The 27,533-nt window shown below is 39.8% G+C and overlaps 1 protein-coding gene across 1 annotated transcript; it reads left to right on the top strand.

Annotated features, from left to right (window-relative positions):
- The first annotated feature begins 1,310 nt into the window (after window positions 1-1,310).
- Window positions 1,311-27,533, top strand: MINDY2 (MINDY lysine 48 deubiquitinase 2). The gene is made up of 9 exons (XM_084214060.1): window positions 1,311-2,053; window positions 9,579-9,636; window positions 11,842-11,906; window positions 14,429-14,587; window positions 15,425-15,527; window positions 16,067-16,209; window positions 23,546-23,719; window positions 24,647-24,820; window positions 26,195-27,533. Exons 1-9 carry the CDS (start codon window positions 1,394-1,396, stop codon window positions 26,312-26,314), a joined length of 1,656 nt encoding a protein of 551 aa, XP_084070186.1. The 5' UTR covers window positions 1,311-1,393; the 3' UTR covers window positions 26,315-27,533.

Here is a 27,533-nt window from a genome sequence, read left to right as displayed (position 1 = left end):
GCCCGCACGGGGGGCGGGGCCTCTCCCGCCGCTTCCGGGGCCGGCGCTACGGAGCCTTTTCCGCACCGAAGTACGGACGGAGCGCACGGGCTGCTGTCCTTTGTCCCCTCATCGGATACAGGGCTTTGCCTTGCAGAGAATTAACTTACTTTTAGAGTTTTGCTCTGGTTTCCTTCATCCCCTTACCAGATACACATGTTTTCCTTGCACAAACTAATTTACATACTTTCAGAGTTTTATTTTAGGTCACCGACTTCTCCCGATGCTCTAGGTTTTGAAGTGTTGCAGTGTCCCCACTGAACAGGGACTTGTCATTCTGAGACTGTCTCTTCACAATTCAAGGCTACAGGAATATCCTCCCTTAGAAATACAAATGTGAGACATCTGAGCAAAATGTTTCCTCTTGCTTGTCCTTATGCTGATTCTTCTATCAACTGTGCCATCTCAAAGATTTATTTTTTTATATTAGAGTTTGTGCCAAGCTTCTCAGTTTACTGTCAGCCCTTTATATTTGTGCTTTTCCATTCCTATTGTCGTGTCAGAATAAAAAACAACTTCCATCTGTCACTGATACAGATGAGAGAAGGTGTTATGGAAATGCACATAGAATGTAAAATTACAGGTAATGTACCTCAGGTAAGGCTGCAGAAGCTGATGCAAGTGTTTACAGACTTCAAATTAGAGAGCTGTTGGGAATAAAATGAGAGGATAAACCCTTATTATCCCAGGACTTTAAAATTTGTGATTAAAAGCTGAAGATTTCTGTAGGAAGAGGAGAGGTTCATTGGGGTAAAGTCTGAGTAATACACCCACATTAATTCTTACAGAATCATAGAATGTTAAGGGGTTGGAATGGATCTTACAGAACACTTAGTTCCAGCCCCCTGCCATGGACAGGGACGCCTCCCACTAGACCAGGTTGCTCAAGACCTTATCCAACCTGGACTTGAACGCTTCCAGGGATGGGGCATCTGCAGCCTCTCTATGCAACCTGTGCCAGTGCCTCACCACCCTCACAGTAAAGAATATTTTCCTAATACCTAACATAAATTTCCTCTCTTTCAATTAGTCTAAACAATCAAATTGTTCCAGTTATCTATTTTACTCACCACAGCCGTCTTTCTTATAGTACGACTGTCTAAGAAACCGCAAGGAAAAGCACCGAGCACGCTCGGGAGAGCCGGACTCACCTGTTTCCCTCCCCTTCCCGCGGCCCGCCCCGCCCCGGGGCCCCTCCGCCCCGGGCCCCGCCGTGACCCGCGGCCGCTCCCCCCCCGCCCGCACGTCCCCGGCGGGGCGGAGCTGGCGCCGCTGCTGTGATGGCGTCGCGGGCGTTGCGGGCGGAGGCGCAGCTGCTGCGGTGCCAATAGAGAGCGGAGCGGCCGGGCCGGGCATGGAGAGCCTGGCGCAGCCCCCGCCGCCCCCGGGCTCGCTGCAGACGGGCGGCGGGGGCGCTGCCAGCCGGCTCCGCCTGGGAGAGGCGGCGGCGGGCGAGGGCGGCTGCAGGGAGGCCGAAGAGGGCGGCGGGCGGCGCAGCCCTTCCCCGCCGCCGGCCCCCGCTCCCGCCGCGGCCCTTCAGACCGCGTCCCCCTCCCGGGCCGCGGAGGGTGCTGCGGCGGGGGAAGGCGCGGGGCTGGCGGTCCCGGAGAGTCCCGGAGCGGCGCCCGCCTCGGAGAGCGGTCCCGCGGGAGCCGGCTCCGGGAGCAGCGGCGCTCCCAGCCCGCCGGGGGAGGAGTCCCGCAGCCTGGACTCGCTGGAGTCCTTCTCCAACCTGCACTCCTGCTGCCCGAGCAGCTCCGAGCTCAACAGCGACGCCGACGAGGCGGTGGTGGCGGGGGCCTCCTCGGGGGGCCCGGCCCCGGAGCCCGAAGGGGACAGGCCGGCGGCGGGCTCCCAGCTCCTCTCCGCTTCCAAGGAACGCTTCCCGGGCCAGTCGGTCTATCACATCAAGTGGGTCCGCTGGAAGGAGGAGAACACGCCCGTCATCACCCAGAACGAGAACGGCCCCTGCCCGTTGCTGGCCATCATGAACGTGCTGCTCCTGGCCTGGAAGGTACCGGGCGGGCGGGCGCCATGGCGGGGCCGGGCGGGCGGTGCCGCTCGGGCGGCTCTTGTGGCGCCGGCAGCGCTCGGGGCTCCCGAGCCACCGCGGCGTGAGGGCACCGCGGGAAGTTTGTGCTGTGTCCGACAAGGACGTTGTCGAGAACGCTGGAGAGGAACTTCTGACAAGGACATGTGGCGATAGGACAAGGGGGAATGGCTTTAAACTAGCAGAGGGCAAGTTTAGATACAAGGAAAAAATTGTTCCCCGTGAGGGTGATGAGGCGCTGGCATAGGTTGCCCAGGGAATCTGTGGATGCCCGATCCCTACCAGTGTCCAAGGCCAGGTTTGTTGGGTCCCTGGGCGACGTGGTTTAGTGAAAGGAGTCCCTACCCATGGCAGAGGGTCTGGAACCTGATGATCTTTCAGGACTCTTTCAACCCAAAGCATTCTCCAATTCTTTCAGTAAATATTTCAGGCTTATTTCTGCTGTTAAGCACATGTCTCACATATAGAACTTGGAAAACAAATACTGCCGTGCAGTATGTTGCCAGTATACTACTTAGATGCTGCTGTCGTATATAGACTTACTTCGTTGTCCTAAAACAGAAATAAAATACCTCGATGATGTTTACCAACTTGAACAATATATAGCATATAATAGTTTACTGATGTGTGCAGGTTTCTGGTAAGTAAAGATTACTGTTTATAGCACTGAGCACGTAAGTGATATTTTTGGAAAATAGCGTATATAGAGTTGTACGAAATGCAGAATTGTACAAAATACGGATTTGTAGGAGTAGCTGCCTGAGTAATAAGGACACATTCATACAGTTATGCAGTGTAGATTGTATTTAAATTAATTAATAAATCAGTAGTGATCAAGTGCAGCTTTGAGACCTGGAAGTTCTTGTTCTCTATAGCCATTGTGGATGTGGACTTCTCATAGTTTTAAAATAATTTTTTCCCCAATCTTTTAAGTAATTAAAATCTAAGCCTTAATGTAGTTACTAGCATGTCTCTGTGAAAGGAGTATCTGTTGGAGGAAAGCTGTAAGGTTGTGTGCATTGCAAAACAAGGATGAGGGGCACATCTCAGGAAATGCTGGCAATTCAGCCCCGGAAGACTGAAGAGCTGATAGAACAGAGTCCTGAAATAGGAAAGCTTTACAGGAATAGCTTTTATGTTGTAGTAGCAAAGGTAAGAAATTTAGTATTGGAAGAGTAAGAGGTTGTTTGCAGTGTGACAGGTGACCTAGGAAAAGGTCAAAATGAAACTGTGTTATGAGAAGAAATTTGTTTAGATGCAGGTAACTGCAGGAGAGTAATGCTCTTGGTTGAGCTACAATTTCTACACATTTTTCTGAGCGGAATAGCTCAGACATCAGGAAGAAAACTCTGGGTACAGTGGTGTTGGTGTTTAAGCATCAGTAAAAGCAGTAGAGGGAAGTTGGGTGTGACTTTAAGGTATTGCCTTATGTAGGTTCTGCTATCCTCAGGAGGGTGTGAATGTTGTCACAGGCTTCAGTATTGAACACTTGCTTTCTGTGCTCCCTCTTTGGCGTCTGGGGGTGACTTGAAAAACTTGCCATTCCTTATCATTTTGGGGGGGGGCATTTTAAAAGAAATTGTAAGTTACAGGATCTTCCTTTTTAATCTTTGATTTAATGAAAGATGTAAATGGGACAGCACTCGTCCTGTTGTTTGAATTCAAGTTTTTGGAGGCTTTGTTCCTTAACATTTGTCCTTCTCCCTCTGCTGCTGTTCTCCAACCAGAATTTTAACTGACATTCTGCTGGGATCAAATATTACGTTAATGAGAATTAAGGTAATACCCAGTTTTATAAATAGGCAAAAACCAAAATACCCTTTGGGAATGCCCTTCTGTTTCTTATTGCTCAGATTACAGGAAGTTTTCTATAGTTCTGTCTATGTAAAACCTCAGCAGAATTTACATGAGTTGCAGACAGGCAGCTAAACTGGTGAAACTGTCATCACAAGTTGTTATTTATAGGCTTGAGGGTTTTCCTGTTATTTGGTTATATATTGTAGTTGCTTGTAATTGATTTTCATAATTACTGCCTCTACAAATTGGCCTTTCTTTTCCCCAGTTCATAGTCAAGAACCACGTTCTCAGTGGTTGGGGTGGCAGCTCATCTGTACATCACTGACAGCAGCTTGCTACATGTGAGTGCTGAGGATGGACATCCAACTTCTCACTCCTCCTGAACCAGCATGAACACTAGGCTGGGTCAAGTAATTATAATTTGGGAACAAGAAGGCAGACTGAAAGATGAAAATAGGCAAAAGTAGACTGAGAATACCATAGTATATGTTAGGTGAAAAGAAGCTACATGTAATGGGGAAAAAAGAGCATAAGAAAGAGATGAGGAGGAAAAACAGAATCACAACAGGGAATAACAAACAGTTATGCCTTGGTTTCTATTCCCTGTATCAGCCATCCTTTTTCCTTTTTAGAACTCTTTCCTGACAGGGTTGAGAGTTCTGGTTATCCTGTGGATAGATCTGGTCTCAGCCAGCGTAAGTGCAGTACCGGTTTGGCAGTTGAGGTTTTGGAAATTCTGAAATAGTAGCACCCACTGTGACTGTTCAAATTCCCTTTTTGAAAATACCAGGTTTTGGAATTAAGCTTGTGATAAAACTACTGCCTCTCTTTTATCCACTACTTTCAAAGGATACATAAAACTTTGAGGTGGCAGATTGCAGAAGCTGTATTTTAAATATTAAAATGATGAAATTACTTTTCTTTTGAAGTGTTTTTGCAGTCTGCCTAAGTGTAACTTGCAGTTTAGCCTATAGGATGGAGAGCCAAGGAGTTCTGCTACAAGAGTGTTAGAGAAATGTTGTAAGAAGAAAAACAAAAGCATTATGATATCAACTTGGAAAAGTAGCTGTTGTGCAGAACAGCTGTTGTGCAAAACAATGTCGTAACCACTTAGACTTGTGTGATGGAAATGAAGCAGAAGTAGAGACTGAAACAAGCATTTTTAAATGTATGTACAAGTATGAGTTATGTCCTGTGATGTAGAATAGTGTAGCACACTGTTTTTCAGCTTATTTAAATCTGCAGATTGCTCAGTTTTAGCTCAGGCCTGTGGCTCACTATGTGGCTAAGCTTAGCAATGCAAAGTTGGCTTTTCTAAGTGCCTTTTTTGATCTTTGTTGGATGTAGTTCATGCAACACTTTCTGATAACTTCTGGCATTTCATTAAATGTAATTTGGGGCGGGAGGAATGTGGCAATCATCAGATGCTGAAAACTTAGTGAGGATGCCATGTGATTCTGCTCTGTGCTTCTTAGGTAGGATGTGATGTCTTGTACCTGAAGAACTCTGTGAACCTTAACATGTTGCACAGAAATGTCCAGGGAAGATTGTGAAACATAAAATAAGCAAAGGGAAAACATTATACAATTAGAATATAAATAATATTAATATTGTCTTGAGAAGTGCGTGCATATGGAATATCTTGTCTTTATGTAGGAGAACAGTAGTGATATTGCATATTTGAAAATGTCTTTGAAAGTTTTTTGTGCCATAAGCCTCTCAACAAATGGAAGGAGCTGTGTTCCCTACATACCTAGTTCTACTAAAATTTTGGAAACTTTTAGAACTGTATGAATTACCTATTTAGGTATCATAACAATTATGTAAGTAAATGTTATATAACCATTTTCTTGCTTAGATGTATCCAAACTGACATGCAGAGAAGAGGTAGAGTAAATCATTCTACTTGGAAATTCATAATTTTAGGTTTTCATTAAAATGGCCCTTTTGGGAGGAGCTGAGCACAGTGAGCTCCTGCTGATCCCCGCTCCGTTGGTCAGAGGCTGCAGTGGTGCTGCCTGCTCTGGGGGCTGGCACTGGCCCTTCACACGTGATGTGCTGTCCCTGTCGCTCCTGCCCCTCCGGATGGCCGGAGCTGGCACAGATTGCTCAGCGGGGCTTGGCAGCCTCCCTTCCTCCGGCACCTGTGGGATGAGCTGAGCCCGCAGGTCCCAGCCTGGAGCCGTGCCCAGCACAGCAACAAGCCCACTCCCAGGGGCTGGAGGTTACCTGGCTGAGGATGTGGAGTGGCAGCACACCCTGTCCTGTCACAGGTTCATGAAGCTGTTCCTGCCAGGCCAGGGGCACTTATTTGCAGAGAATATTAATTGTTTTTTGTCAAAGCTGCTTGAAGCTACCCATACCTCTCTGGAACACTGTTCAGAGGAGTTGCATGTTTTAGATAAACATGTTTTGAGAGTATAAGTCTTATATAAGACTTATTATATAAGCCATTAGAAATTTTCTTGGACCCTTTTGATATTCATAGTATTTTCAGAAGTGTTATCCTCTGTGCATGACTATATAACTTAATTTTTTAAAGCCCTTCTGTAGTGTGGAAGAATACGGTGGAAAATTAGTATTATTTAGTTTTGGGGTTTATAGTCTAATTCATAGAAACTGTGTAAGTTTTATTAGACAATCTGATCCATCTGAAAATTTGTTTACCACTCTTGTCTTTTAATTAAAATATGCCTCCACTGTATGTCATGCTGTAGTTGTGTGAGAAGGACTGTTTCCCACTCCTGAGTGTAGGAAGTTAAGTGTAGCTAGAGTTAGAAAGAGCCATCAGGGCAAAGGACCAGGAAACTGCAGTAGAGGGGTACAGGAAGTGGGTGGGAGTTGAGGAAATGCATTTTTCCTAAAATGTGGAATTGATGTAAAATCTAGCAACTAAACATTGAAACCTATTGCGAAAATGTGTCCCTCAAAATAATAGATTGTTACGGACAACAGCTGCCTCTCCTACTGTTGCTTACGTTGTTTTCTTCTGTTGATTTATCTGGATAATGACTGTGGTTCTGCATGATGTTTTGCTCTCCCTTAATTCCAAGGTATTTTTCTCTCCCATTTCCTCCTCACTGTGCATTTCCTGTTGCTTAAGTGCTTGCAATGAAGCTCTGAACAGCTGAGAAATGTCATGTTCTCTGTATATCCCTAAGTCAGCCCTGTTCAGAAGTACTTAGAATGTGTTGGAACCCCATTAGCCCACTTCAAAGGTGTGATCAAAGTCCCACTACACATGCCAGCCCTAAAATTACACTATGAAGTAACCAATTAACTTTGCTTAGCATTTAATCAAGAAGTTAATTTTGAGATGTTGCTAAAATATCCAGCTTTGAGAGATCCTGTAAATATGAGCAAAACCACTTTGCTTTTTCAGCAGTAAAAAAATAAATGGTTAGCTTTACAGTTGTGAGGGAAAGTTCCATTTGTTAACCAGTGATATGAATAATATGGTGTGCTATTTTAAGCTCTATACATAGAGCTTAAATAGAGGTAAGCTAGTAATTGAGCTTTAGAGTTGGTGTTTGTCATGCAAGCATGCTTCTAGAGGTTCCAAATGTGCAGAGCTGAACCCCCCAAGCAGTGCTGGCTGAACTGATACGAATGGTGTAAATAAATAATAAAAAGAGCTAACTTCAGTCCTGAAAGAATCATCACAGGAGCCCAGTTAACAGCTGAGGGAGTGGTGCTGATTTTCCCTCATACTGTACTGGCACATCTGTGCTGTAGCAGATGTGGTGCAGTGCTGTAGCACTTGAGGCAGGGCTGCTGGAGGTGATGCTGTTCTGTGCCTGAGGAGCTGTGATGAGCCCTGCCTCAGGGGTGTGCACAGTTAGTGTTTGCTAAGACTTGAATGCTGCCAGTCCCAACTGGGAGTTTTAAGAAGCAGCTTTTTGAACTTGTAGTCCTATTGTTTGCATCGCTCAATACACTATATTTCTCTGAATAGTCAGTGTAAATATTGTGAAAAGATTAAAGAGTATGAAAGCATTTAGCCTATTGAGTATTAGTTTCAGGAAGAGTTCTGTAAGTTACAATCAGTTGTCATTCATTTAATATTTTCAAAAAAACATGTACCCATGCATGCCTGATTTTTCTTTAATTCCTTTCCCAGATCCCAGTACTACCAGCTTCTTTATAAGCTCACCATCTCTGGGCTGATCAATGTGTGGCATATGTCAACTCTAACCCAAGTAGGGACATATTTCTTGGAGTATAAATAAGAAAGCCATATAAACTTGGGTCTCTTTCTTCTTCGACATTTAGTGAAATTTCTTGAATTTCTTGTGACTACATATATTTAACACATTTACCTTTTGTCAAATAGAATTAAAATTGATAAGACAGATGTAGCCGAATCACACCTCATTTTCCCTGCAAAGTTATTAAAATAGCTCAGTTTTAGTACTGAAAACCCTCCCCATCACAGTGTGAACAAAGGGGTTTGTTGCCATGCTGTATATTTGAGTTTGGGGTGCTGCATCAAAGGCTTTATGTAGATTGCTCTTCCATCTCCTGGTTTACTACTTCTTCCTTCTCCACAACCAGAAAAGTAGGTGGAACCCATTAAATCTCAACCATGCGATTTAACAGTCTCACATCGTGTCTTTCTGTATGTGTCAAGGACAGCAGTGATCAGTGTTGAGGAATTTGATAAAATAAATCCTGATATAATAAATTCCTGTTGTAGACTTTGAATGGCAGGATGTTGGAGGGACATAGGATGAGAAAATTAAAAACTGAAGAGAGCTTAAAAATCAACCTCTGAGACAAACCAACCCCAAACCCTAGAAAAATAAAATTCACATTTATGCAGAGAAAAATTGCACTGTGTTTAAGGTCTATATCCTCCTGTGGTATTTCTTCAGATTGCCAGAAGCATGTCCTTGTTTGTGTTTGTGCTTTCCCTGTTGCTTTTCTTCCTGCAGTAAATCGAAGTGTTCAACCAAAATGTTTACCCATGATGCTGGAAGAGATGAGAATGCAGGAAGCTTTTAGCTCTGCCTAGGTGGTTGGGTTTAGCACGTGATGATGGTGGGAATAGATCAGGGAAGAGTGGAATAGAATATTCACCACAGAGTTCTGTGTGTCTGGTTGGCTCTGTCTGGGGTTAAACCTTGGAATGTGAACATGGGATGAGAGGCTGGGAGGTCATTTCCTTGTACCTGTGCAAGTCTTTGGCTTCCCTGTCCCAGCAGCTACTGACACTAGATCCTTTAGAGAGTTTGTACACAGGAACTTTTTGAGCTAATACTCAAAACTAATACTCTTAATACTCAATACTCAGTTAAGAATTTTAATGAAGGTAGGGAGTCAAAGATTTGAGGGGAAGTTTTCTTTACAGTTCCCAGTCTGTTAATTCTGAGTGCTTGTAGTTGAGCCACTGCAGTGAGTGGTGTGAGCTCCTGTGAAGTGGAGGGGGTGCTGGAGAAATGTTTTGGTGGGAGAAGGGAGCACTATGCAGATGTGCACCTGGGAGAAAGTGCTGCGTGCATGTGGTTTCTTTAAAAACCAAAGTGCCTTTTTAATCTCTTCTTGTGGCTGCTGTTTAGTAGAGGTCCAGTATGCTAATGGCCTTATAAACTGGTGAGGGAAATGTAATCAGAAGTCTTCTGTCTAGAAATACCATGCCTTTTAAATTGTGGTGTTTTGGTGTTTTAAAGAGAATATACTTTCACTTTGACAGATTAAACTGCCACCGATGATGGAAATCATAACGGCTGAACAGCTGATGGAATACTTAGGTTAGTAACTGCAATAAATCCCTTTCACTTTTATGTTGTACTTTGTAGTGAATAGCAACATAGAGCTGTTTTATGTATTTACTATTTTATTCAGCTTTTTATTTGATTCCAGAAAACTACTTACAGTATTCAGTTACTCATGCTTTTCCTTAACTGTTTTTAGGAGCTTTCTGTAATACTTTCCAAAGTGATTGGTCTAGTTCATGCCAGTGGTATGGCTCAGTGCACCAACACATTGACAGATTTAAAATTATTCATGTCTCTTACAATGTTGTTTTATTATAGTTGACAGACTGTAGTAAGTCAACTCTGTCTTCAATTGTCTATAGTAACTCCAATCCTTGGAAGTATGACCCAATTAAAATAACAAGAAAAATTAATGTAGTCCTCACAGTGATTGGAGTCTACTCAGTGATTGCAGGCACTACTCTGGTATCACATTCAGTGTTCAGCAAAACTGCAGCTCTTTGTAACTGACAGGGCTGGAACTTTAATAACCCTGATGATCCAGGTGTTAAAAGTGCAGTTGTGATAGTACTTAAGCTGTATGTACCACTTTTCCTTCCCTTGTAGCCTGACAAGTATAAAATGTTTGAACTTAGTAGACTAGGTTTGATTTTTCTTAAGCAGGAGAAAAAAACCCTTATGATATTTTCTTTATTTTTGCTTGTAAAGAACGTAGCTTGTTCTTTTCAGAAGCAAATTTCTGTCTTCTGGGTGAAGAAAAAAGTTATCTACTTAATTTTCTTCAAAAACTAAGAAATCTTGCTCTCTGTGTCTAAGCATTTCTTATAATTGCATTGATGACACAATACTGTCTGAAGTCACTACATAATTCCAGTTGTCTAAATGTGTGTTCTTTCTTGAAGGCATATTTTAGCTTCTGGAATTATCTTACTAAATTGAATAATAAAGCTGTGTTCAAATTATTTAGGTTCCTATTCACTCAACAGGATTAGCAGTTCTTCTACAGTTCTTCTAGAGCCAAAAAAAAAAGCCAAAACCAACAAAACAGCCTTCAACCACTTGCAAGTTAAAAGAGTATAAATTAGGAAACTTATAATGATATTTTTCTGAGTTTACTAATGAAGCAAGGGAATAAGTACAAAAATATTGAAATAAAATCTGGAAAGTGGATATTAGTCTCTAAAGATGTTATAAATCTTGAACCTCAGTGTGTTGATTAACTATTAACTAATTTATTACCTTTGCATTGTAGACAAAGGTGGAATATAAATTGGTGTGGCTTAAGCTCAGGGAGCCCCTTGTTCACTCCCCTACCAATGAGATCAGGTAGAGAATGGGGAGGGTAAAAACCAGAAAACCTGTGGGATGAGTTAAAGACTCAATGTAGGAAAAACAGAGCAAAACAGGGAGTTAATTCACTGCTTCCCAAGGGCAGGCAAATGTTCGGCCATCCCCAGGTGACTTGGGAAGAAAAACACCATCCATCACTCCAAGTGTTCCTCCTCCTTCCCCCCATACTGGGGGATGATGTCACCTGGTGTGGGACATCCCTGTCCTCAGTTGGGGTCACCTGTCCTGGCTGTGTCTCCTCACAGCCTCCTGTGCCCCCTCAGCCCTCACCAGCCTGGCCCTGTGAAAAGCAGGAAGGGCCTTGGCTCTGACTGAGCCCTGCTGAGCAATAACAAAAACTTGTGTGTTATCAGCCCTGTGTTCAGCACAAATCCAAAGCACAGCCCCACACCGGCCACTGTGAAGGGAGTGAGCTATATTCCAGTCAAAACCAGCACAACAAGTTTTATAGATTTACTGGTGTATAAAACATGGCAAAACTTTCACGGTATCAGTCAGGATAAGTGGTTGTCTTTTTAAATTGTGTACAGAATTACATACGTTCTTGTGAACAGTTTGACCTTTTTATATTTTTAAGCTGAGGCACAGAGAGAGGTTAGTTTTTGAATACTGAAGAGATTGGTATGATACCCCAAGAGATTATGAAATGTTGCTTTAGTAACAGTTGGCCATTTGAATTTTATTTCTTAATATAATCTTACTAAGTTTTTATATTCATATTTTACTACATAATTATAATTCAGGTTATAAAACAATGTGATCTCATTAATTTGGTAGAAAACTTCAGTTCTGGTATTCATTATCAGTCAGCTTCAGTCAGAAACATTCATAGAAATGTTGAAGCTTTGATTGTGGAATAAACGTATTTTCATTTTTGCTTTTTTTTAGGAGACTACATTCTTGACGCAAAACCTAAAGAGATATCTGAAATTCAGCGACTTAATTATGAGCAGGTAAGGAGCTGCTCCTAAAACACAGTTGCTTATGTCTGAGGAAACTAAAACTACGCTTCTCACCTAGAGTTTGTCACCTTGTTAAAAACCAGAAGCATACAGACCATTGTTTGTAGTTTGTTTTTGTCTGGGCTTGATGTAGAGTAATAATTTTATATATGTGCTATTAGTGAAGAAAAACTCAGTATTTATTAACAGAAGACACTTTTTTCCCCCCTGTTATGAAATAACAGTAATGAAGTAAAACAGGTTTTATTGAGGAAGTGTAACACAGAGGTACTAATAAAAGTATGTAACAGGATGGTTGCTCTTTGAAGTCTGGTGTTGCGTGTCCTTCAGTAGCTCTGTTCAGTGGTGCCTGCCAGAGTTTCTCTGAGGATGTAAACTGAGTAAGAGAGATCTGTGTTCTTAATCATGATGGACAAAAAGAGGTTGATCCCATGTTATGAAAGGGACTATTATTTGCACTGACCACTATTTATATGTCATCACAAAATTCTTTCTGTACTGAAGATAATGCTATTAGATTTAAAAATTGTTGATTTAGTATATATTTTCCGAGCTCTGTCTGTAGACATAGCTGTTTTTTTGGTTACTCATGGAAAAGTGAATTTGAATTTTTTAATAGGTTTAAGGTTTCAGGGTAGTTCTGTTTATTCTTAGGTCATTTTTTCTTGTCTTCATTCAGTGTTGAAAGCCAAATCGAGTAACTTGAGATTTATTTGTATCAGATTATAGGAATTACTTTTGTAATAATGAAATTGGCTATTTTTTTCCACACAATTCTGTGTTGTAGAAGGTTATAGCTATAATCAACTTGTAGGAGGGTGATGAAAACTATTATGCCTGGTGAAAGTACAGCCTCTATAGCTTTCTTAAGCTCAGATATATGGGTTTACGACATAAATGTCACATACCTGAAGTCTTTGGCCATGTAATTTCAAAGAAGCCTTCTGTTCTAGAAATCTTCTAAGTTGCTTTGAAGGTACGGAAATAGTTAAAGTAGAAGTGATAATGTTGAAATTGTAGTGAGAAACTTCTGTGGTTTTCTGGTCTGTTTGATGTAATCCTGCTTTGTTTGCAAAGTAAACATTAACAAAATAAATGCAGCTATTGTCTGTAGATGTATGGTCTGAATTTGTGGATGGCTAGTGCTGACTTACTATGGACTTCTTATTCATTCAGCAGAGTAAGATTATGGCAAAATTTCTTTCAAAACAGACAGGTTTTTATATTTGATATCTGGCCCATCCTAATGTCATGCTCTTGTTAAGGCGGTTTGGTTTGCTTTTAAAATGATAAAGACTTAAAAGGTGAAGCTGGTCTTGAGAATTACTTCAAAATCTTAAATTCTAAACCTTGTGACAGCAAAGTTGTCAATAAGATGAAGCAGCTAGTAGTAAGGCAGTGGGAGCTGTTCCATTCCTGATCATGGAAACTTGACAGAACAGGGCAGTTAAAGGGCTACAAGCATGACAGTTCTCATTTGTAGCAGCCATGCTCAAGTGCAGATTCTGATCAGAAAACAACAGAAGCAGCTGTCTTTAACCATCAGTAGTTTCAGTCTGTGAATCTTTGCTGTCTCCATGTCCTGTCCAATCTGCATTTCTGGTCTTTGTCGTGCTATTTTCTCATTGTTTTAAGCCTGAATTCCTCTTAACAGAATGTTGCAAAACCCAAAAACCCCCCAAAGAAACAACAAAGTGCCTCAGTTTCCCCAAATCTTTTGCACAAGACTTTCTGACCATATTCTTGGGGACTTTTCTCACTTAGTGGAAAATTCTTTTTCCTGCATGTCGGGATTTTTTTTTTATCTGTTGGTTCAAGATAACTGTTTGACAAAACACATTTTCTTTGGCTCATCTTTCCTTTCTGTGATTGGAACTTCATAACTTCATAATTCTCCTTAGGATTCTGTTGGGATCACTACTATAATAAGTGCTACTTTCATGACTTGTTTCAACAGTAGAATCTACAGGCCATTTGATGGTATCCCCAAAATAAGATAGAATTTTTTTTTTATTAAAGAAAAAAATTGGTGAACAATTACAGACTCTGATTCTCAGTACTGAATCCTGAAATTAGAGCTGGGAAGTGGGTCTGTGTAGATCTTACTGTTCATTCATTATGTAGTTACAAGTACTTCATCCTGACTTGTAAGGGAAGGCTTAAAAGGGGAGAAGAAACTCCAAAAACAGTCCCTTGAAGATTCACTTATAATTTAGTTTTCTTGCAGGCATCTGGCTTGTGGCTTTGGGAAATAGACCTAAAAGCAATCAGAACTGCCTAAAAGTAGTTTATGGGTGTAAAAGAGGTGATTGGAGGGAGATTATTTATTTCATGTATCTCCTGGCGTGATGTGTGAAATGAATGTGCATTGAAACACTTCTTTAGGTAATTTACCCTTTAATTTTTTTTTTAAGTGTTAAGTTGCTGAGTACTAAATGATGATGGGTTACAAAAGTAACCACCAAGTGTCCAAAGCTATGTTGGGTGATCTGTTCTTTTCTTTCTGTTGTCAGAATATGAGTGATGCAATGGCAATTCTGCATAAGTTGCAGACAGGTCTGGATGTCAATGTGAAGTTCACAGGTGTCCGAGTATTTGAATACACACCTGAATGCATAGTGTTTGATCTGCTTGATATCCCCTTGTACCATGGATGGTTAGTGGACCCTCAGGTAATTTACTGTGTTTCAGTTATTTAAAAAAATGTCATCCTGAATAGTATTGGTGGGAGGGGAGGTATTTCTGAATTTTAACAAGTCAGTAATGAATATGGTAATGAATTTTTTAAATCTAGTCAGAAAAATTGAGGAGTGAATACAGACTGTGTTTTTTTAGTGCAGAAGCTTTGCAGAGCCTGGGTCTATAGTCAAACTGCTTTAAAAGCCTTCTATGACTGTAAAGGAGAATGGGTTTTCTGAGGGAAGTAGCAAGTTGCCCCAGATACGGTGTCCCAGTCATCATTTTTGAAAGCTTATTAGAGAACACTTGGAAGGAATACAAAGTTACTTTCCTCCTCTTTTTAATTCTGATTTCTTAGTCACTGCTATTGAGAAATGAGGATGGTGGAACTGGCTGGAGAGAACTGCATCTTTAGCAAACATATAATTTATTTTTAATTCTATTATTTAATAAACAATAAAGTGATATTGTTTGCTGAGGGGGAAGCTGGTGAGTTTGGCTGGAATAATAATGCCTAAGAGTTTTTCTTTTCATGCCTTGTTGGTGAGAGTTGCTGTTCTCTTACCCCAGCCCAGCCGATCCAACTCATGCCGTGTTCTCCATCTGCCTTAGCTTTTGATGCTAAGGGTTAACTGAAGGACTTAAAATAGGATCTGAAATAGCAAAATGTGTAACACTCTGGGCTAAAATGTTTTGGCCTAGATTTTTTAAGGGGATAACATCCTCTCTTTATTGAATTCTTACTGTCTTATTAATAATTGCCACTGGCTTGCAGCTGTGTTCTGTTCTTCTCAAAGGTAAATTCTCCATGTCGTTCCTTCCTGCTGCAGGTTGCTGACATAGTAAAAGCAGTTGGTAACTGCAGTTACAATCAGCTGGTGGAGAAGATAATTTCTTGTAAACAGTCAGAAAATAGTGAACTGGTTAGTGAAGGTAAGTAATCTTTTACTGTATTTTATCAAAGTATGTCCCCTGCCAAATCTAAGATATTTTCCCTGTGGGTGATGCTGAGTAGAGATACAAGTGGGAAGAGCTGCATTCCGTGTGCTGAGCTGCTTTCCCTGGGCAGGCACACAGCGCTGTGCTTGTCTTCTCAGCTTCTCTGATGCAGGCTCTTGATCTGTTCAATATACTTCTTCAAAAGCTGGCAAGAGCTTCCCCTATTGTGGCAGCATTCAGATTTCAACTTAGCTATGTATTATCTCCTGTAATTAGAATATCAATTTTATACTCCATTACAACAAGGGGGAATATGAGTAATATTAGAAGTGGATATAGCATTTCTGAACATGGGTAGGTTTGTTTTCAATGCTGTGGTTTTAGAACTTTGAAACTTGTTGTCCCCTCTTTTTATGTGTTCTCTAAGGCTTGTGGCAATATGGGGAAGATAGGAAAAGTACTGCTATTGTTTCCAGATCTTATATTGGCAAGTGTGTAATAGACACACATAGCAGTATGTTTTGCTTTTGCAGGGTTTGTAGCAGAGCAGTTCCTAAATAACACAGCTACACAATTGACATACCATGGACTGTGTGAGTTGACTTCAGCTGTCCAGGAGGGAGAGCTTTGTGTGTTCTTCAGGAACAACCATTTTAGCACCATGACCAAATACAAGGTACATCCAGCATTTTTGTCTTTATTATTGTGTTTTGTGTTTCAAAGGAAGTCATGCTTTTTTACTGTCTTGAAAATAGAATTAAATTCCAGGTTGTTATATATAAATATGGCTTACAGTGAATGTAAGGTCTGTAGTAAATGTTACTTAGGAATTATAGATTACAGTGGTTTAGTCACTGGGATTCATTGCTACTTTAAATCTTCTTGTAGCCTTTCCCTTTATGTTCAGTTTACTCCCTGTGTTAACTCTTTGTGGTTCAGTATAGTTATGTACACTTCTTACATGGCTTAAATTTACTTGCAGTTTGTGGTTGGCATGATAAGATTACTTTAATTTCTTGTTTCTGAGGATCTAAAAGTTTGCATTACATTTGGCCAGTAGATGAATAGGTCCATATGCTAAATCCCAAATGTTTCAAGAAGTCAAAATGGGCTACAGTATTGGTTCCCTTTGTTAGGGAAGAGAATTGCTTTTAATTATTTTTTATCTGTATCTGGGGAAGCAAAATGGCAGCAGTTGTAAAAGGAGTATTCCAGGGTGCAAAAAGCAAGGGTCAGCATGGTTAGTGCTTCTGGGACTCCTTCCTCCATGGAATGGAGAATCTAGTTTGGCACGTTTACATTCATTTATGGAGCATCTTCATGCTAAAACAACTTTACTTTTGCTAGGATGGTAGTGTATGAGTTTTTACTCTTGTATAAGAAGCTTAAAATTATGTTTTGGTTATCTTTTATTAAATAAGACTTTAATTTCATGTACACTTGTCCTTATGAATAATGCTAATAAAGGCAAAAAAAGAAGAGGTGTGTAACATGCAAAAAAGTTACGAAACCCCTGGTTTTGCCATTATATGATAATGTCACATACCTCATGTAAATGACACTTTCATTTGTTACTACTAGGCCTTTTTTCCTCCCTCTGTTAATCTTGGCTGTCATTGCTAATCTTTGGCATTTTGAGTAACTACCCATGAGCTGAGCTAAAGGTCTGAACAGTCCAAATAAATAATGATTAACTCTAAAAGCAGGTAACACAATTGGTTTTCTGATTAGAGTACATCTGAGATCTGGTTTAAATCTGTGTATACAATGCCACTCAAAGCAGAAGGGCAAATAAAGGTCTCTTTCTCCTCCCTTCTTCCATTTATATAACCCAGAACTATGAAATAAATCTCTGTGTGGTCAAATATTACCTGATGCAGCTCATTTAAATCACAATTTTGAGTATAGTTTTTTCCCCTCTCTGCTTTTCTAAATTTAGTTCTTGGATTAGCTAGTGGCAGCTCATGAAGCAAGCCTGTACACTGTTTTACACTTGTTATATGGAGTGGGGAGGGAAGAATAAACACCAACCTCAACATAGTTTGGTTTTAAAAAAGAAAATAGTAAAAGTACAGTTGTACTTTGTGGGTACAAATGGTATCTAGAGGTGCAGGTGCTCTTTTATTTTGTTTAAAGGCCATTCTAGATAAAAACACATAAATCCTCCTGGAAGTAACACATTTTTGTGCTATTATTAAATCCTTTAAAATATTATTTATATTAAATACAGTCAGTAAGTATCACTTTGACCTGTGGATTATAAATACAGGTTAGTTTTGTAAAACATAGGCTCTTTTTAGTCTTTTGCAGCCCAGTATTACATTAAAGGGTAGAACCTGGTGTGTGTCTGTGCTTTATCAGCTTCATACTTGTAAACATTTACTTCTCAGTTGAGATCCTTTTTCCTTATAGAAATAAAATACAGCACTTCAATGAGTTAAATATCCTCAGCCAATATTAATAATAGAGAACGGGTTAAGGCAATGAGTAAAAATCTGTATCTTGAGCTTTACCTGTAAGAACTAAATACAAGTCCTAAGAAATATAAAGTTTAAATATTTGAAAATTTTTGTTGTTTGTATATTTAAGGTTTGTTGCTGCTAAGTCACAGTGGCTTTAATCTTGTGCTTTTTGAGAATTCTTAAATGTTAAATTTTGAAATAGGCCATTATTCTTGTTTTTCACAGTCATTATGGGGAATGGCCTTGTAGTTAGTGTTTAATTTCCATGTTATTTACATGTTTTAGTTCCTGAGGTATTGCTTGTAAACTGTGTTCATTTTCATTTGGATTTCTGCTGAGTGGTACATGGCAGAATTTGAGCTATCAAGCAACTTTTTAATAAAGACATAAAATAATTTTTAAATTGCTGTTTAAAGGCCAGCAGTAACCCTTTTGGCTCCTACCTACCCAGCTGTTTGAGTAGCTGTAAGTCTAGGGGGTCTTTTGTATCAAGTCAGAAATAGACTTAACTTGGGCTTTTAGCCAAGATCAGCTCTCCAGAAATTTTTGGCCCTCCAGGATACTCATGTGAGTGCCAGATGCATTGTTGCTGAAGAGTTGAGATGTTTTTCAACTGCTCCTCTCTTTCCATCTCCTGGGTTTAATGCTCACTCTGCTGATGGAGTTTCCTCACACTTTGAGCAGTAGTCAGCAGTAGCTGCACTACGGAGAAAAGTCCATCCATTGGGAAAACTGGAGACACAACATATGCCAGGGAAAATGGAGTTACAGAACTTCTGGGGCAAGAATGATGCAATTATTTTTTTTCTTTTTCTCTAATACTGTCTTTCTCTCTTTCCCCTCCAAACCAATACATGGAAATGTATAAATAAAGCAGCTATAAAGTTAATCAAAAGAGAATTGCGCGTTTATTAAGTTGTGTCCATGTAATAAAATCAGTGTATTTTTAGAAACACAGCTAAAGTAATTAGCAATTATTATTCTAATTAAGCTAATGCTTAAACTTTTATTTGGCAGCTTTAATGTATAGCTGATACAAGGACCTGTACACTGGGGATATTTTTAAGTGCAGTGTGGGTTTTTTAAGGCTGATATTTTAGTGAAAGGACTTGGATTTCCATACCTTGTCCAGTTGCCCAAGTAATAATTTTTTCTACTTCCTGTCACTTTCATTGCATACTAATCTTGGCTCATGTGATTATACAGTAATAATTTTCAGCAGTTAAAAATGTGATTTTATTTTTTTGCCTTTGCTTTTCATTATGCAGATAATAAATACATCAAATGATAATTCCCTAGATCAAGGAAAAACAGGACTGTAAAGAGGGGATCAGTTTGGTAAGAAGATCTTAGTTCAGTTGGAACGTTTTTCCCACAGACTTGTTTGTAATAGAACCTGTGTTCTTTACTGAAAGGTATCAAGACACTTACCTGTTTGGATTTTTAAGTACGTGTGTTTTCTACTTTATAAATGTTGTGTTTCTGCTTCAGAACTCAACAGATACTTTTATTCCTATACAAAGTGTACTTTGTAACAGTAGTTGCACATTTTCCTTGGGCATTTAAGATTGGCACAGTAGAGGCAATGAATATAACTGCTTAAAAACATGTTGATTTTTCAATTCCTTAGTAAGTGTACAGTTATGCTGAGGGTTACTCTGAATTCAGTAGTACATACTTTCTTTAAAAAAATCTTTTTAATGTTAGTATATCTGAATGTTTCAACTGTTAGAGAAAATTAAAACAACATTCATTCATCCACTTAAAACAAAAACAAAGGGATCTGATCCAGAAGTCCAAGAGAATATTTACATACTATTCAAAACTTAAGGCTTAAAATGTTCATCTTTACTGTACGAAGCTATTGGACAGGTGTTTGGTTTTCTTTTTCTGTTTTCTGAATTGCTGGAAACTTGGTAATTGGCATTAGAACGAGTAGTTTAAAAACATTAATTATTTAATCTGATTATGAAATTATCCAAGGAAAGGAGATCTAGTAACATCCCCTGTAGCCTATATTTGTGCATTTCAGAGAGGGTTTTTTTTGTGCAAACCAGACGACACAGATCCCTGTTCAGGAGAATAATCTTGCTTTATCCTCAGCTTTATTTCAAGGTTTTTCTATGTGAAACTATAAAATCTGGGCATTGGTCTACAATATCTAAGTATTGATTCTTAGGATGAATAATTGGTCATAACTTTGTTAAAGTAAACTGTGTCTACAGTAGTTATGCACTTGGGACTTTCACTGTTTTAGTCCCTGTTGGCTACAGTTTGTAGGAGATATTTTTGCTCTCTATTACATGCTGGTATTTTGGGGCAGTGTTAACCCATGAGGCTGGGTATTTGTTAAAAAAAACCCCCACACTTAAAAACAAATCTAAAAGATAATCTCGTAGTGCTCTAGAAATGGCCAGTTCCCATTTTTCTGAGGGTAGAAACATTTTGTAAAGCGTGACAACTCTTCTCAGAGAGTGAGGGGCATTTGAAAGCCATTTTGGCGTGCATTGGTTACCGGGGTGTCCTGAGCTCGGCCTGCTCAGCTGTGCACAGACGGGCCCGTGTCCCCCCCCGGCCCGTGTCCCCGTGTCCCCCCCTGGGCCCGTGTCCCCGTGTCCCCCCCCGGGCCCGTGTCCCCGTCCCCCCGGGCCGTGCCGCTGTCCCTCGCAGGCAGCCCCAGCCCGGGATGTGGAAGTGCCTGGGAAGGGCGGCCGTTTCCGGGCCGCAGGCCGGGCCTGGCTGGGTGCGGGCCCGGCTCGGGGCAGCGCGGGGGTCGGGTCGGAAGGTGAAAGCTTCTCTCGGCTCGCAGGCAGTCCTTGCTGGGGCCCGGCTGTGCCACCGAACGCGGCTGTGCCTCTAGCGTTGGGAAGAGAACGTGCCTGGCATTAAAACTGCGCCTACAGAGCCAGTCTGGAGATAGGGCCTTCATTGTTGCAAGTGGAAGGAGCAAACCCATGACGAGAGGCTACGTTACAGCTCGCAGCAAAAGAGCCACCTCCTCTGACTTTATACGAAATTATTGCCAAAGGTTCCATCAACATTAGCAATATTGTGAGGGTCCTGGTTGGGGTTTTTTGTGGAATCCAATTTAATTATACTAATATGATATAAAGATCAGAGAAGTTGGTTAAAAACAAGGGAAGGATGACTTTGGATTTCTGATCTTTGATTTCCCATTTTCCTTTCATTCCAATAATGTGGCCAGGAACTCTGTCCCTTATCAGGTACCTTATCAGGTCCTAGGGAGCCTGTGTTTGTTGGTTTGCTAAGCTTTGTTCAAGTGAAACAGAATGTTTGAAGGTATGCAGTTGGTATTGGAATTGCAGTGGTGGCGTTCAGATACTGTGGTGATATATAATGCAGTTTATTGCCTTTCATTAGGGAGCTAATGAATACAAAATAATACATTTATTTTGTATTATTTACTCTAATGTGCCATTTTTACAATCAGTGTTCAACTGAGAAATTCTTACAAAGAATATGAATTTAAGATTTGAAACAGCTCTCTATTTCAAAAAAGAGTTAGCTTTAATCCATCCTTGGATGCTAGATTCTAATTGCATGAAGGCAATGATATACCTTAATATTTGTGTGTGGAAAAATTAAACTAGTTTTTTCACAATTTCAGTATTACTAAGCTGCAGAGTTTATGGGCTGTAATTAAAATGTATAGCATAATAGAGGAAAACCTGGGAGACACACAAACCACCCCCTTTTTTAGGTTTTGTTTGAGTCAATGTACTGTTCAAAATAAAACTTAAAAGTTCGAATACATTTTATCTTTAAAATTCTGGGATTTTTTTAATATCTTTTTGAAAACTTCTTGTATACAAAACGTTGTGAAATAGGTATTTTGTGCAAACTGGAAACATTGCGAAATTACTTCCTTTTATTTTCTTCAGGTAATTTTAAGTGTCAGGAGTTTCAGTTAGTTCTTAGGCAGGTTTCCAAGGGACAGATGATTTCTTAGATCAGGTTATGGGATCACACTTGTTGCTGACACTTGTATTTATGTCTGTGAAGCCCTGCTGTGCTGGTTAACTCCCATTCCAAAGCTTGAACATAGTGTTACCTGTTTAGTTTTGGTTTGGGTTTTTCATCCGCTCTGTTTGGCCTTCTGTATAACTGCATGTTATGGTGTTAGGTAATATTGGAATAATTACTGTATGTGAGTCTTCAAATAATATTTTTGTTACATCAAGTGGCCTCCCAGCCCCAGCAGGGGCAGCTGTAAACAGAGTGGGATTGACAAGACGTGAGTGGAACTTAAGCATTTCCCTTTAAAGTGTTATTTAATGACTTCAGAGAAGTCAGGGAGCTCATTCTGTATGTGTTGAGTATGGACAGAGTTTCCATTTCTTGCCTGTTTAGCCTTAGCAATCATTAGAACAGGATCTGCCACTTGCTTTGGTACAACTTCAGCACAGCAATCTTTGAGAACCCTTTGTGTGCTGCTGGAATACAAGCACCAAATTTTTGTGGATGTCACAATAAACTGCCTTGATTTTTACAGCTAAACCACTGCTACAAGTTTTGTACTGAGTCACTTGATCTGGTACATTCAATCATACTGATGGGGGCTTCAGTCTTAAAATGCTCTATGGTCAGTAACAACATTCTTGATTTGGAGTATAATCCTAAAAACATGATAAAAAAACGTAGGATGAAATAAATGAATTGATTTAAATGGAAATTCAAACAGGTATTTTGTGTTGCTTTGCTGTCCCTCAGACATGCAGCACCATCTCCTTTTACTTGGTGCCTACTTCAGTTATTTCCCTTTGATTTCAGCTCCTCTCCCACTCCCTCATCCTGAGCTTGCATTTCATCTTTCCAGTGCCTTGGTATCTGCACTTGTTAGCATTGTCTCCTTCACTCCAGACCAGCCCATTTTATAATTTCAGACTTTGAAATCAAGAAATTTGGCCTTATGGAACTGTAAAATTACTAAAATGCCAACAAAAGTAATTACTGGTAACAAGTGATAGCAAGAATCTTAAATTTAGAGCTTTCAATTGACACAGACCTCAAATTCTATCAAAACTTATTATGAAACATGAAGTCTGAGATGTGGCCATTTTGAGGTAATGCCTCTTGGATTGTTTGGAAAGGTCACCTTTGTCTCCATACCTTGCCTTTGGAATTAATTGTGATTATTCCTAGGATTTGAAGTTTTTGTTGCCAGGTTTTAAGTCTACTTCTTAGGTATGTTTCTAAAGAGCTGTCAAGGTATATAGCTTGATTTATATTAATATATTCATTCATGTAGATATATTAATGTTTTATATTAATTTCAAGTCAATATGAACTGCCATTAAGAATGAAGAGTTGCAAGATGGAATACAGAAATGGTGTGGTTGTTAGTTTAGCAGTGAATACTAGTATCTGGTGGTTTAATGCTGGATGCTGATTTATTTAATTACTAAGTGTGCTAAAAACTCTAAAATGAACGCTTTATTGGAATGCAACATTTGTATAATTTCTGCTACTTAGATTGTAAAAACTAATTTTTTTTTGAGTTTTACAAGTTTTCCTTGTTCTTCTGTATAGGGTCAGCTTTACCTGCTGGTGACAGACCAGGGCTTTCTTACAGAAGAGAAGGTTGTGTGGGAAAGTTTACACAATGTGGATGGTGATGGGAATTTCTGTGACTCTGAATTCCACCTGAGACCTCCATCAGACCCTGAAACTGTCTACAGAGGGCAGCAGGATCAAATAGATCAGGTACTGGATTTCTGCCTTTCCATTGTAAGTTAGTACTGATTTTTAGTCGTATTTATGTGTAATTCCACAGATGTGTATGTGTGTATACTCATGCATATCTGGGACTACAAAACTCCTTTAGGTAATTAGATTGGGGTTCCCAAAAGTGCCACTTGAATGTATTAATATGGTTTTGAGGGAGGAAAAGTAAGACTAACTGAGTAGTTTGGCAAATGGGGTTTTAATCTCTCAGAATCCACTTCTGGCAAGTCCTCACTCAGGTGAAATGTCACCTCTGTTTGGTATATGGAAACAGAAGCAGACTGTGGAATTTCTTCCTACACAACAAACTCCCTTCAGCTCATTAAGATTGTCATAGCTGAACTTTGCCTTCTGCTGCCCACTTGGCTGAATGTAGGACAGACCCCACAGCAGATTGTGTGTCATGGTGGGTGTTTGTTATTCTTGCTGAGACACAGAGTTTGCAGAAGTCAAGTCTGAGGTGGGGCTGAGTTGTACCAGTTAATGCACAAGCGCAAAGCAAGACTAAGATCCTTAAAGATCTGTAAAGTTTATAGTCATCATCATTAATTTTTTTTAAATACTGGGGGAAAGTTAATCATTCTCTCAGAATAAAAATCTGACAAATAATTTGCTGCTGTCTAGGTAATAGAATTTAAACCTGAAAGCAACATTTTAAAATTAGTTTTTGTGTCTTCTCTGCTGCAGCTTAGTCATTGTGAAAGCAGACATGTAAAGTAGCTGTTGTCAGCCTTCCTGCAGTTGAGGTTATGGACAGGTTCTGAAACAAATTTCTGATCTCCATTTGAAGATAAGACTGGGAGGAAAGTGATGGTACTGTGTAGCTGCACATGCTGAAAAATTCACTTGGTATGACATGACTCTGTTCTCTGTGAAAGAGCATTAATTCACAAGTTTACTCTTTAGGATTACCTGATGGCATTGTCTCTACAACAAGAGCAGCAGAATCAAGAGATTAACTGGGAACAGATCCCAGAAGGAATCAGTGATCTGGAGCTAGCAAAGAAGCTCCAGGAAGAGGAGGACAGGAGAGCTTCTCAGTACTATCAGGAGCAAGAACAAGCAGCTGCTCAGGTCCAGGTAAGAAAACAGTACTACAGAATATGATCATCAATTTTAGAAAGTATGAATAATTGCATAGATACATCTGTGCTTGTACGTATTTCAGCCTGAGGTGAATATAGGAATCTTTAGGAATTCACTGCTGTTGTTGGAGTATGCATGTATATATGGCAACTGCAGACATTTAAATACTTTAAAGCAGGCTTAGTCTTCTAAATTAGGGTTTCATTTATACTTATTTTGGAATGATGGTATGAGTTAGTATGTCAGGTATTAGCTAGTTTTTTACATTACTTGCAGAAGAGCATTGAGCTAAAGTTTTTGATAATACTTGAAGCTTTGTCTTTATTTTGTCTTGCAGAAGTTTGTTGCTGTACATTTTTAGGTGATTCAGACTGTGATCTCATGTGAATCTATTCTGTTGTTCCAAATCAGGCAATTCACAGTTTCTCCCAGTACACCTTTCCATCCCATAACCATAAGCAGTTTATTTTAAAATGGTCTGAAAATGTGATTCATAAACAAGTCTATCAAAAAAAGCAATTTAACTGAATCTTCTGTGCCAGAGACAGTATTTATTTAAGCTGGTGTTTTGGATTTAGAGTTTTTAACCACTGAAGGCTTTCAGAACTGCTTTTATTTACAAATATGTAAGAAATAGTGTATATAAAGCCTTCATCTTTGGCCTGAAGTAATTCAGAACCATTAACTGATAAGTTTGTTAAGCATGAAACAAGAATTTTGACAGGTAAAAGTTGTGTTATTTGAACTCTTTGTTGCTTTAATAGAACCAGCAGTACCTAGTTAAGACACAGATTCATACCTGCCAAAGGTAGAAGGAACTGAAGAACCTGCTGAGCAGGATTAAGAGCCTGCTCGTTTGCAGCCATGAATGGGTAACAGAGGGAATAGATGATGAATTAACAAAACTTTTGTTGCCTTTGTATACCAACCCCCTTGCCAAGTTATTAAAGAGTTTGTAGTCAAAAAGCTGCTGCCTTACTATTATCTCACTATCCACACCAGCACTTTGACTCTGCAAATAGTGAAATGTGGATTATAAGAGAAACCAAGAAAAAATTCCAGTGCAATAATACAGAAGTGCCAGAAAATGCTTGAAATCGTATTTTATTGAAACTACTGATCTGTATATGTGGACACAACAGAAAGGACACATGAAACTTCAAATATATTTTCAGCTGACTTAATTTTCAAGAAATACACAACTTTTGTGGAGGTCCTGGAGTAGGTATACCAAAAACCCTACCTGAACTCTACTGGTTTGCATAATACTTAAACTTTTTGTTTGTGAACTTGACCACACAGGAAGAGTTCAGGCTGTTTATGTGCAATGGTGCTGGGTTTATTCCCCATGTTATTTTCCCTACACAGCAGGTACAAGGTGCTGCCTCTCCAGCCAGCACAAGACAATCCGGGAGTAACGAACGCAAACGCAAAGAACCTCGAGAGAAGGAGAAGGAGAAAGAGAAGAACAGCTGCGTTCTCTTGTAACAGAGCATGGATTCCATCTGGAGCCAAGTGCATGTCCTCAGAAGCAAAAACAAGGAGTAAAAAGGAAGACAAACCTGTTACATGCCGCCTGTGCCTGATTACCCCATGGATTTTGTTCATGTTCCAAGAGAGGATGGATGACTTTGTACCAATCAGACTTCCTTCAAAGTCATGGCGCGTGCTGCTCAAGAGGGAATTCCAAATCACAGTTGGATGCGGCTGTGCTTTGAGTTAGTCATAAGAAATATTGCACCTTGTAGCTGAACACACAACTCATGGCAAGTCCTGTGTCATAGTGACATCCATTACTCATTACATCAGTTAGTAAGCTATTTTATCTTCTACTCTAAACAAAGGTAATTCATTTTGTGTAAGGCTTTTTCCTGAAGTCTGTACACGAGCACAATGGAGTTCTGTGTTACTTCCTTAGTATGAAACTGTATCTTAGGCTGGGTATAGTCTCCATGACACAAGAGCCCAAATAACAGCTGGGCACTGCCTCCTCAGTGTGTCCAGATTTCTTTGCTTCTGGATCTGGTATGTTCTTTTTTTGAACCCAGATTTATACTTGTTACTGCTATCACTGCATCTCCTGGCCAGCTTTCTTGCCCCAAGAATATAAGACTTGATAGGCAGCATACAAAAATTGTCATGAAGAAAATGGGGCATTTATTAAAAAGCAAGATGAATATTGTTTGCTTTTCTTGCAACTACAAACTGGGTATGGCAACTCAGATGTTATCAGGGTTAAACATGTAATTTTATAGGTAACTTCTTTTTCTTTATTATTTTTTTTCTCTTGTAGGTAAACTGGACCAGATAAGCTTTTATTTATTGACCTCTCCATATGATAGATGAATGATGAGAGGACACTAAAGTCTATAATAATCGTTATTCTATATGAGAATGCAGAGTTAAAATAACTAACTATCTGCCTTTTATCCAGAAGTACCTTGAACTTCAACATGACGTTAACATGTCCACTTGTATATTTAAGCAAGTGTATTGTAGTTAAAAACACACTTTTTTGTTTGTTTTATAAATCATGTATTCTTAAAAAAGCACACTTCTGAAGGGGTGAGAGAGGAGTGAAGCTGCCTCTCTGAGATGGTTTGAAAGGTGGTCAGGTGTAATATTTTGTTTTTTAAATCACTAATTTAGAATTTTTGGAAACCAGATTTTTCTAATTTATGGGAACCAAATAAACAAATAAACATGT

The sequence above is a fragment of the Fringilla coelebs genome (genome assembly GCF_963513975.1).
Source record: "Fringilla coelebs genome assembly, chromosome: 12".
Lineage (NCBI taxonomy): Eukaryota > Metazoa > Chordata > Aves > Passeriformes > Fringillidae > Fringilla > Fringilla coelebs.
This window is presented reverse-complemented; position numbering and strand designations above follow the sequence as displayed.

Excerpts from the sequence above, each read along its gene's own strand:
- MINDY2 (XM_084214060.1), top strand. The coding sequence starts at position 1,394 with ATGGAGAGCCTGGCGCAGCCCCCGCCGCCCCCGGGCTCGCTGCAGACG. Across the intron at positions 9,637-11,841 it reads ACAGCTGATGGAATACTTAG|GAGACTACATTCTTGACGCA; the intron begins GTTAGTAACTGC and ends GCTTTTTTTTAG. Across the intron at positions 24,821-26,194 it reads AAGCAGCTGCTCAGGTCCAG|CAGGTACAAGGTGCTGCCTC; the intron begins GTAAGAAAACAG and ends TTCCCTACACAG.